The sequence below is a fragment of the Danio rerio genome, chromosome 9, assembly GCF_052040795.2.
Source record: "Danio rerio strain M-AB ecotype USA chromosome 9, GRCz13ab, whole genome shotgun sequence".
In the NCBI taxonomy this organism is placed as follows: Eukaryota; Metazoa; Chordata; class Actinopteri; order Cypriniformes; family Danionidae; genus Danio; species Danio rerio.
In genome coordinates, this window is record NC_141029.1 from 19,690,881 (window position 1) to 19,703,535 (window position 12,655).

The 12,655-nt window shown below is 36.1% G+C and overlaps 1 protein-coding gene across 3 annotated transcripts in view; it reads right to left on the minus strand.

Moving 5' to 3' along the window:
- Window positions 1-12,655, minus strand: part of vwa8 (von Willebrand factor A domain containing 8) — a 255,926-nt gene that overhangs the window by 242,883 nt on the left and 388 nt on the right. For all 3 annotated transcript variants that reach the window (XR_015498904.1, NM_001128338.2, XM_087266708.1), the window contains 5 exon segments: window positions 12,366-12,443; window positions 11,410-11,540; window positions 10,602-10,712; window positions 988-1,155; window positions 105-269 (listed from right to left, as the gene is read on the minus strand). Coding sequence is in view for 2 of the 3 variants with exons in the window: in NM_001128338.2 (NP_001121810.2) it covers window positions 105-269; window positions 988-1,155; window positions 10,602-10,712; window positions 11,410-11,540; window positions 12,366-12,443 (653 nt within the window). In the remaining variant the exon portion in view is untranslated.

The following is a 12,655-nucleotide window of genomic DNA, read 5'->3' on the forward strand; positions in this document are numbered from 1 at the left end:
TCTGGTCATCAGGGCTTTCAGGCAGAACATGGATTGCATTCAAGGATTAAATTCACATTTATTGGTAATTCTCACATTCATAACATGTCAGTGTGTGAAAGCACCTTGAAGGGAAGGTAGTAAATGTCTCTGGCCTGGAAGCGGGAGCGCAGCGGTGGATCCAGTGGGTTTCCTTTGTATCGTGGAACAGGAAGGCCGAGAGCAATGACTCGAAAGTCTTCACTCACCCGAACAATCTTCCAGGCATCCAGCTCTTCTTTAGTGTGCTCCTATCAGACGAACACAAACGTAAAAACACTCTGGTAAATAAACTGTCATTCACAATATTTTTAAAAATGAATACTTGCTTTTGTTTTGGAAATAGGCTTAAAACAACAAAATAAGATCAAATCAAGTATAATATAATAAAAATTAATAAACAAATGTTTACTAAAAGGTTTTTTCAAACTTCACACAATTTTTTAAAGAAAATAATTTTCATTAAAAATAAAAAATGTCAATAAATAACAATTAAAAATTACTGAAAATGACAAATTTGATAGATAAACATTTTAACTTTAATTACACATAAATATTTATAAACAAACAAAGAAAATAAAATTAATTAAAAGTGTAAATACAAATAAATAAATAAATAAATAACTTTAGTTTAATGTAAATATCTTTTTTTTTTAAATCAAACAAACAAACTAATTATATGGCTGGTAAATATTTCCAATCCTTGCTATTAGCATTATATATTATAGATAATCATGCAAATGCTTTCAAAACAATTACTAAAACGAAATTCAAATGAATATAAGTATATTAACCAATATTTTAAAATCAACTGTTTACTTAAAGCAGAATACCAATGTCCGCTAGCAAAATAAACACTGTAAATTTAGATTTCACACAGACTTTAAGTGTTCCCAACATCTCTGTGATGAAGTATCAGATCTCTGATTGGTCCGTCTGCTTCTGTAGACACAGCATGTCATTTCTCACCTCCAGGAGTTTGTCATAGCGGTGTGCAGACATGAGGAAACGGCCATCTTCCAGCTGCATCTCTCGATTCTCCAGCAGGTTATTGAGGACTGGCAACACATTCCTCTCAGCCTTCTCCAGCCCCTCCAACACAAGAATCCGTCCCTCAGTCGCCGCTCGAACCGCACACTGTACAAGACAGAAAGCTCATGTTGAGGTATAGCATTTATTAAGTGGTTTGATTCTGAAAATTACAGGGCTACTGGAGCAGAGCTTAGAATCAACAATGAACAAAATAACAACAGGGTCATCAGCACAATAGATTTCTCTGGTGTAACAATTTTCAAGACACCTTTATTGACCTTATTCCGCAATCCAGAAGCACGCTCGTTTCAGCAACTGTTTTAGAACTTCAGGATCACTAGATAAATGACTAGGAATAATAATGTAATGTATTTTTTTATTTAATGCCATGTTAGCAACCAAGGCTATTTTCTTGGCAAGAACATTTCAATAATAAATACACAATTAAAAAAAAACAAACAAATAAATAAATCAATTAAATAGGATTTTTACTGTGAATACATGATAAAAATTCTACATTTTTTCCTGGCGTAACTTTGTTGTGCAGTACAAACATTGAGTAGGGTCTTCACATTTAAGCAAAAAACCATGGGTTATTCTTGTCCAATACCACATCTGGAAAAAATATAATCTAGTTTTAAAATATCTTGAAACTCTGTTCATTTCAGGTTGTATTTCATCCAATTTATTATTTTTCATCGCATCCTACTCCTCTCTCTCATCTTTGAAGGAGGAATTTGGCATTTGTTCACCATTTGTTTCAAAATGTCCTTAGCAGATACATCAGCTTGCTTATTTCCTGAAAGCCCAACATGTCCTGGAACCCAGCAAAAAATGATATGATAAAATGGATTAATGGATTAAAATGGATGGGTTGCGGCTCGAAGGGCATCCGCTGCATAAAAACTTGTTGGATAAGTTGCCGGTTCATTCCGCTGTGGCGACCCCGGATTAATAAAGGGACTAAGCCGACAAGAAAATGAATGAATGAATGAATGAAAAATGGATTTTGTAGATGTTAAGCTTTAGTTGAAATGTTATCAATCAAAGGATGATCATTTGTTAAAGATTTTATCACTTGGAGGCATGATTTGAAGTCTGTAATAATAATAATGAGTTATTTTACTAGGAATAATAAACGGTCAAACTACTTGCCCTACTAACAAGTATGTTCATGACTATACTTAAAAAGAAGAGGAATAAATTCTGAAAACATTTGTCATTCCTACAGCCTTCACCTGATTTGGATGTAAATACCCTCAAATTAGAGCTTACAGTTTGTAGATAAAGCACATATTGTTTGTTTCATATTCAAATCCAATGTGTTGGTGTATAGTGCCAAAAATATTAGATTTGTGTCGATGGCCAAATATTTAAGGACCTAACGGTGTATGTAAATAAATTAAAGAGTATCAAAACCAGAGTAACAAAAATACATGACCTGAATTATTTAATCATCTAAAATAAATAAATAAATAAATAAATAAATAAAACAAAACAGAACAGAACGTATGAATGAATAAATAAATAAATAAACAAACAAAAGAAAATGAATGAATAAATAAATAAGGAACAAAATTATACATTTTTTAATTCTTGATTTTTGCATTTAGGAAAGCAGCAATAGGCAATGACCTTGAAAGACCTTTTTAACATTTAAAAATAATAAAAACACATTTCATAATCAGCAAAGAACTGGAATGACTTTGTTCTATCATGAAAAGGAATTCCTAACTGCTCTGTGTTAAAGAAAGTGTTGATCCGTCATTTCACCCACTTCACAAAGCAGTTCAATAGATTTAAGACACGTCCATTTTTTAGGATCTTCCCCCATTAGTGGTCTGACTCTCTAAATCTTGTCTGTTATGAAGATTCAGCGATGCAAACATATGTGCTCAAAAATCAAACACCATTGACGTCAAAGGCAGGAAATTCTGGGCTACACCGATGACCGCAAAACAAGTTGACATATAATTAGGTTAACATGTAAATACATGCCTGATTGTGTGGGAACAGGGCCTATAAATATGTAGCCAGATGGTCCAAATTTAGCTCAGCATCAATATCCATTCTGGATGCCATATTCACATAATTACTAGAAATGCCCTTGACACAGACTAGAGAGACTAGTTAAGACCACACACAAGTGCATTTGTCAATGACACAGCAGATTGTAAATAGAGGAATTAAATGCCTTTTGACCGGCCTGACCTCAATGAGGGACAAGAAAAAGAGAGTTAAACAGGAAAGAGGGTTTGGACCACAAGTAACTTTATCTTGACTTTCTATATAAAGACGCCCATTTAGTGATGAAATAATAAAGAGCAGAACATATGACACATAGTTTTTTGACTAATATAGTTTATAAAAGGACTCAAAGCTGTAATATTAGGTGAAAAGTCTAAATTTAATGCAACCATTTTAAAATAATGGCACCTTCTTCATTTGATATATAAAAGCAAGGAGTTTATCATGTTACACTGTAAAAAATAAATCCGTAAAATTTATGGTAAACAAACAGCAGCTGTGGTTGCCAGTACTTTACCGTTAAAAACACGGTACAAACCTTAAAAGTATTTTTTCATTTTTACAGTAAATTACCGTATTTTATTGAGGTAATAGGTCTGTATTTTGAATGACCAACATCTACACATCTTTTGTTTCACAGTGGGATACGTTAGCACACCCACATGAAGGTGGTGATGAGAAAGTTAACAAAATGAGCCAATGCTCATCACAATTAACTTTTCCCACAGGCAGAAAAGAGTATTAGCATATAGAAGGTGCTCAGTGTCATTCACACAGCTACTAAACACCAGTATGGTAACACGCATAAAATTAAAGTCATGAAATAAACATCGTTTATCAACATTAGATGTAACATAAATCTCTAATGTACATAACTGATGGGGAAACAACTAAAAAGATCCATATTAAGTGATGTGCCATGCAGGGAATTCTGGGAAAGTCAATTTACGGTTATTCGCCGTATATATTAAGGAAACATACAGTTAACCAGGTTACGGATTTGTACTGTTTTTACAGTTTTTCACCATTGAAATCACGGCCATTTTTTACAGTGTAGATGGAATCTGCTGACCTCTTATGGTTATCAAAACTTTAGAAGTACAATACATAATGCATTGAAGCTGGCATCATAAAAAAATTAGCTGTAATTATGAAACATCATTTTGATGTAACCGCTGGTTACAACCGAGGTAGAACAGCATCTATAGCCCCTTTCACACAGTGATACTGGTAAATATCTGGAAAATTTCCGGAACGACTTTACCGGTATATTCAAAAAAGCGCTGTTCACACAGGCGAGGACGTTCCGCAAATTTTCCGGAAAAGAGCATTTACACATCCATTCCAAAATACCGGTAAATTCTGACATCATTCACCACAAATGAGCTTTAAACGGCTGCGCTTGTATTTGTAAACATTTGACTAAATTACAAACTCTGTGGATGATCAATATTGTGAACAACTTTCGCAGGATCACTTTCGCATGTCGAGATGTTCATAATATGTGCGTGTGCAGGTGCTCACAGGCTGTTTTACAGGCACACGCAAAGCTTGAAGATAAACAAACAACGGCTTATCATAAGCATCTCATCAATGATTGTTTACACAGTTGGCATTAAGAAGAACATATAAACGTGATCTGACTAACATCTAGCAGCTAAATGTGTCTGAAAAAATATTCAAAGGCTAAACCGCGCGGACGTAAATGCGTCTGACTGTTGTGATTGGCTAAAGCAGACGTCCTACGTCAGCACGTTCTAGACGTGCAGGCGCTTATTACGGCAATCTTCCTTCTGCATTCACACAGCGCAGCATTCCGGCAAATTGCCGGTAATGTTACAACTTCTCTTTCAGGAAAATAGCCAGAACGAATTTACCGGTATTTTCAAAAAGGACCTGTTCACACATACAACCTTTCCGGAAAATTGCCGGCAAAGATCTGTATGTGTGAAAGGGGCTTATGAATGCACAACACATGCAACATTCGGATGGAAGGGTCAGAATTTGGTGTCAATAACATGAAAGCTTGGCTCTATCCTGCCTTGAATCAATGGTTCAGGGTGGTGGTGTAATGGTGTGGGGTATATTTTCTTGGCACATTTTGGGCCCGTTAGTGCCAATCAAGCATCGTGTCAACACCACAGCCTACCTGACTATTGTTGCTGACCACGTCCATCCCTTTATGACCACAGTGTCCCCATCTGATGGCTACTTTCAGCAGAATAATGCGCCTTGTCATAAAGCGTGAATCATCTCAGGCTGGTTTCTTGAACATGACAAAGAGTTTACTGTACTCAAATGGCCTCCACAGTCACCAGATCTCAATCCAATAAAGCACCTTTGGGATGTGGTGGAATGGGAGATTTGCATCATGGATCTGCAGCCAACAAACCTGCAGCAACTGCATGATGCTATCATGTCAATATGGACCATACCTTGTTGAATCTATACTATGAAGGATTAAGGCAGTTCTGAAGGCAAAAGGAAGTCCAACCCAGTAAGTAAGATGTACCTAAGATGTACCTGATACAGTGGCCAGTGAGTGTACATTCTATTCAAGAGCCTGATTACATTTAATACAGTACAGTGGTGTCAGAAGGGGAAAATATGCTGATTTATCAGTTTGATAATAATAACTCCTTACATTTATATAGTGCTTTTCTAGGCACTCAAAGCGCTTTACACAACAGGGGGGGGGGGGGGGGATCTCCTTATCCACAACCAGTGCGCAGCATCCACCTGAATGACGCGACAGTAGCCATTTTGCACCAGACCGGACACCACTCACCAGCTGATTGGTTGAGAGGAGACAAAGTGATGAAGTCAATTATGATATGGGGATGGTTAGGAGGCCTTGATGGACAGAGGCCAGTGGGCAGATTTGGCCAGGATGACGGGGCTAAACCCCTACTCTTTTTCGAAGGATATCTTTGGATTTTTTAATTCACAGTTGGGCCCTCGGTTAAACATCTCATTCGAAAGACGGCGCTCACTGAGCAGTATAGAAACCGCATCACTATAATGGGGCATTAGGACCCACGCAGACTGCAGGTTGAGCACCACCTGCTGGTCTCAATAACACCACTTCCGACAGCAACCTAGCTTTCCCATGTGGTCTCCCACATGGTCAAAGTTGAAAGGTCAAAATGTGACGTCACTTTGATTTTGAATTCGGAAGTGCCACAAATTCTGAGTTGATCATATGCTGCTGAAGGCAGTAAATTTCAAAAGCGTGCACAGATCACCCCAAGGTCATTGGAAATACGTGCCTAAGACTACAATTTAACAAAATGTAAATTACATTGCTCCGTTTACATTTTGCTGCACATTTCAGATGACAAATCCACTAGAGGGTGCTGTCTCTATTTTTGCGAATTTTAAATACATTATTTGGGGTGTGTTTTTACATACATTTCAGATACACATCCTTCTTGTATATGAGAAGACTTGGCTTGTCAGATCACCTAGACTAGCAAACTACTGAGCTAAATGCTTCCCCAAACTCAGTGTTTTCAAAAGTAAATATGAGAAAATATGATTTTACCACAATTTTTAATTGTTTTATGTCTATTGGGGAATCATGATTCACTGGAGTCGAACCTAATCGCACTGCGCCACATATACAACACTGTACAAAGCGAGCTACCAAACAAACTGACTATACTAGAAAAGTTGTCCATATAGAGATAGGCGAGGCAAACTTATTTGGTTACAAGTCATTAATGCAAATAAATGATTTTGTTGTATTTATCTTACGTTGCGCAAAAAATGCACTAAAAATAATTCTTCATCCATTAATAATCTGTCCTGTTCACAAAGACTGCAGGGCAATAAATCACCAGCAGCAACAACAGTGGTGACCACAGCACACAGTTCATCACATACCCGTCTCTGTGTGTGGACAATTATCCAGTTAAGAACACATAATAACTGTACACCATTGCCAATAATGCACGAACGGATTTAAGATCAAACAGCCTGGTCTGACAAATCAAGGTTCAAGACAACCAGAATGGTCAAGAAGGATTCAAGGAACATGCAGATGAATTTCTGTTAATGTCTTGGTCTCCACGTCCACCTAACATAAACTCAACTGAACATTTGTGATTCAACTTAAAAAAAACAGGTTCACACTGCAGCATTACCATCACTTGGCAATGTATACAAACTAGATCATGTTGTGCTAAAATTCACAAAAAAAGTCACTTATTTGTTTATAGGTGGGTGGTCATAATGTTATTCCTGATCAGTGTAAAAAGAGAGAAAGAAAATCCATGAAGAGTTGATCTTTCAGTCTAAAACATTTCCCATTCACACATAAAGGCCAGTCAACTGGGAGTTGTTTGCCTGACACACAAAGCTTGTTATATAGGTCTGAAAATGAGCGCAGGGCCCAAGAGAGCAGTGAGATGCTCTAGTTAACACCCAGCCCCCACATACAGCCCACCTTTTAAGCAAGTCGTCCACACCCGCTGTCTATCCATCATCCCAGAAAGCAACAAGCAGAAGCAATGGAATTTGATGCAACACCATAACACTGCAGTGTAAATTAAAGCAAATACATCATCTGCTTAAGGCACAATTGATAATCAGAATGCTTTAGAGTCATGTGGTCCTAACGACTCCGATTGCAAGGGTTATGACCCCATGTGCATTTTTAAAGGCTCAGAGACAGTTTCCATGGCAACATGTGAGCATTTTCTTACTTAAACTTAGGGTCTGAGTGAAGCCTTCATCTGATTTATGAACAGAGGAGCTGCGGCTGATCATTTTAATGCTTGGGAAGACAAAGCTGAACAAGCTGATATGGTTGATCATCAAGACTTAACAAGAAAAAAATTATATAAACATAAAAAAATGGTTGCTGTCTTAATTTACATGTCACTTCAACATCAATTCAACAGACTTAAAACATTGAGTTAAAAATAGCATAACTTAAGAATAATGTTGAAACCCGATTAACTTATGTTCAAGAAACATAAAAAACCAAGTTGTCAATACGTTTTAATGATATAATTTTTACAAAGTACAAACAAAGTAAAAAAAGCAATGATTGTAGCACAATAAAAATTACAATGAAAGTTTCTGAAGGTTACAGCAGTCAAAAATGATAGGGATCATTTACTCAAAATTAAAATTCTCCTTTACTCATTTTTGACTTGTTTTTAGTTTGTCCTTTTGAACACAAAAGAAGATATTCTGAAAATGTTAGAAACCACTGTAATCCCTGTAATCATTGTAATCACTGACATCTATAATAGGAAAAAACCAATACACTGTCTGACAAAAGTCTTGTCATCGATCCCAGTTGTAAGAGCAACTTCATTTGTAAAAGTGGCAGAAGGCAGATTTTTCTGATGAATTATCTGTTGAACTGCAAATCCCAATCATCCCAAATACTTCAGAAGATCTACTGGAACCCGCATGGACTCAAGATTCTCACAAAAATCAGTCCAGTTTGGTGAAGTAAAAGTTATGGTTTGAGAGAGGAAAAGAGAGCAAATTCTTCAGCAGGATAGCGCTCCTTTTCATACTTCAACCTCCACATCAAAGTTTCTAAAAGCAAAGAAGGTTGCAAGGTGCTCCAGGATTGGCCAGCCCAGTCACCAGACATGAACATTATTGAGCATGTCTGGGGTAAGATATAGGAGGAGGCATTGAAGATGAAACCAAGGAATCTTGATGAACTCTGGGAGTCCTGCAAAAACGCTTTCTTTGCCATTCCAGATGACTTTATTAATAAGTTATTTGAGTGATTGTAGAGATGTATGGATGCAGTCCTCCAAGCTCAAGGGAGTCATACACAATATTCATTCTTTTTCCACTGCACCATGACTTTATATTCTATACTGTACATTATTTCTGTAAGGGACAAGACTTTAGTCTAAACAAAGTCAGACTTTAATGTCCCAATTAAATAATTAAAAATCAAGGCATGATCTCATTTTATTTTGGTAAAATAAGCGTAATCTAGAGGCCTTTACCCAGGGCCAGAGTGGGACTCCTTTTCAGCCCTGGAGTTTCAAGCCATAGACTGGCCCACCTTAGTTCACGACTGACTATTTTAAAATAATGCGATTTCCAATTGAGTTTCTAATGACACTATCAGGTCTTTTTCAAGGAAACAGCTGCTTTAGAACTTCAAATATTTTTAATAAATATGAGAAAATTAAAGGGTAGCTAAATCTCCAACACTATTCTTTAAAACATCACAATGTCCTTTCCTGCAATATCTGCATATAATATATAAAAAATATAAAATTCTTTATAGATATCCAGTCCTTTGTAAAGGTGGTCACACAAAAAAAAATTTACACCGGCCTCGCAGCCAAAAACTGGCCCACTGGGAATTTTCCCGTTCCTCCCAATTAGCCTGTCCGGGCCTGCCTTTACCTTACATAAAAGCCACTTCTGATACCAAATGATCAACTAGAAGTCAAATTATTACTTGTTGTTACAAAAACTTGGATAGGCGACAAGACATTTGTCAGGTAGTGTACTATGCAAGTAAATAGTTACAGGTTTCCAACATTAATTGATATATCTTTTTTTGTGTGTTCAACAAAACACACAAACTACTTCGGAACAAGTCAAGTAAATGATGACAGAATTTCATTTTTGGGTGAACTATCCCTTTAAGTGAACAAGCGCTTGCTTTGAATGACTTCACCTGAAGGACATCACTAGTATCTCAGAAGTCATAGGCAGTCACACAATCCCAATCAACTATTCTTCCACAGCTCACTGACTCTATTGGATATCTAAGGGCTTCTCCACTTCCTAGATTTTCAATCAGGTTTATATCAGCCCTCTGGGTTGGCCTTTTTATTATTTCAATGTTTTTACCTTCAAGAGACTTCTTTACCTTTTTTTACTGTGACAGGGTTCATCATCCTACACGAAAATTTATTTCTGACTGGGTGATGTACACAGGGGTAGAACTGCATATTGCTGAAGGACCTTCTGATAAACATTTGCTTTGATTTTGCCATCTAGCTTTAGAAAACACCTCTTAACTATGATGTTACATCAAATTACGCACACACGCTTTCAGTTTCATCCACAGTTTGAGGACAACATAATATTTTTCTTAGGCCCAAATAAATAAACTTGCTTTCATCACTTAAGTGCACTTGGGACCAGTTCTCCATCCACAGCTCTAGATTTTTGACTGTTTCTGCTGATGAGAGTTTTGATCAATGCAAGGCTTTCAGTCCAAATGACTACATCCTTACCCTGTTCAGCACTGGATTGGGGAACAAAAAACACTAATTCATGTTTTTTGTATTTTCATTAAGTCCATATTTAGTTTTTTTTTGTCCAGGTAATCCTATTCTGTAAACAACTTTTGGCCATTTTATTCTAGATTGGACTTGATCAATTTCAGCTAAATCAATTTTAGCTAAATAATAAAATAAAAAAAAAACTTAATTATTCATATAAAGAAATCTAGTAAAAAACCAAACAAACAAGCAATGCCGATGTCAGAACACTAATGAGAGTGGGGAAAGATGACAGCTTGCCTGGTCGATGTAAAAGGCAGTTCCTGATCGGATCTCTCTGCGCTGTTTGAGATCAGTCTCAGTGGTGTCTCGGGACAGGGCAACATATTCAACCTCTCGCTTTGTTAATTCCTAGCAAACAAGAAGAAGAGGTTATGAGCAGGATGTGAATTATACATTGACGATCAGGGGGGTGACGTTTTTTCAGTTATGTTTGGTAATATGCCTCAGTGAACCAAAGTTATATATTTTATTCAATTACATGCAATTTATCAATCAAACTTTTTGGAAGGATATTGAGTGGTTCTCAATGACATTTATGATATTAAATAAACTGTGCCAGGTTTGCATTCCTACACCTTTTAACGGAAGACCATAAATAACTGCACATATTTTTTTAATTTACTTTTATTTAACTTCTATGTACCAGCAACAGTGTAATACAATACCAATTATGCATCAGACACCTACAGTACAAACTACTATTTTAAAATAAACATGTTTTGTGAACACTCACGCTGTCTAGACTTGCCGGCTACATTAATATATTTGGTGCAAACATGCATTCACAATGGTATGAACCATTATAGGGGTGGTCAAATGTATATTTAAGTTATCTATTATTTAATTAGCAATATTATTTAAGATACAGATCAGAGCAAACTATTAAATGGCAGACCTGCATTAATTAGGCATTAATTAGGGGGGTTAGAGCTCCCCAAACCCCCCTTTAATTCGCACCCTGGTTATAAGTATATATCTGATGTAGATGTTCAGAGTGTTTTAATGTTTTAAAGGTCAGCATATATTGTGTGTGTAACAAAATTACCAGGTATTGCATGGCAATTGAACGCCGCAGAGGACCAGGAGGACCAATGAGAAATACATCCTGTCCAAGAAGGTCCTTCTGCATTATCCAGCGTAGGTGTTGGGTGACCATTTGTGGCAAGGCCTCCATCACTGCAAAAAATAAATTAATATAATAAAATAAACATTAATTACACATACACACAAACATTGTAGACATAATTATGATTCAAATAATTATTAAATATTGAGGCGATACCAACATTTGCCTATTATGTCAAGTTTGAGAAAGTGTAATGTGTTGACATACAGGGAAATAGAAAAAGCTAACAATTACACGACCATAAAGTTAACAACTTAAATTGTAGATTACTAAATTACTTGCATCCTGTCAAATTTCTGATACTCAATACTGATCTTCTCTTATGTTAAAGTAAGTTCAACATTCCTTACAATGTACTCATGCTTAAGTGATTGTAAACTTTTATTTCTTTGTTCTGTGGGAAACAAAATATATTCTGAAGAATTTTGGAAAAAGCTCTGATATCCATAGTAGGAACAAAAAAATACTATGGAGGTCAATGGAAATTCTTTAGAATATCTTTGTGTTCAAAAGAAGAAACTAACAGTTTTGAAATAGGATGATAAGTAAATTATAACTCATTTTAAAGTTGAGTCAATTACCCCTTTTATTATTCTATGCAACATCGTAACATTTACTGGGTCTAAACTGTAGAGTGATTGTTGATGACAAAAAAGGTTAACTTCAGTCTAAACAATTTAAATTAGTATCAAAACAACGTGGCTTGTGCATAAAATCTTGCAACTGTTTTCTCAGAGTTAGTGTCACTTCTGTAAGCTGTATGTTTATGTTTTTTAAATTGCTTTTCATGGTCTGGGTTTTTTTTTTTTTTTTTGGCCTTTAATGGAGTCAGGTGTTGTTACAGCAACTACAGGTGTTTTATAACTTGCACATACTGTGATTCACTGGCACAAGTTCTGGATTTTTGGGGGTTTTGAGGACATACGAGATCTCTCCTATCTTCACACTGTCACCTGTGAAGAAAACGAAAGTGTTCCTTAACAAAACAAAGCAAATGTATGTATGCATGCATGCATAAACAAACAAACATACAACATATTAAGTATTCTGCTAAAAAACAAACCCTGTAAACCGAAAGCGGATTCATTTATAACATTTCTATATTTATGGAAACGTTAAAGATATACAATCTGACAGAATTTTAAAAAGAAAATGTGAGCTCTGT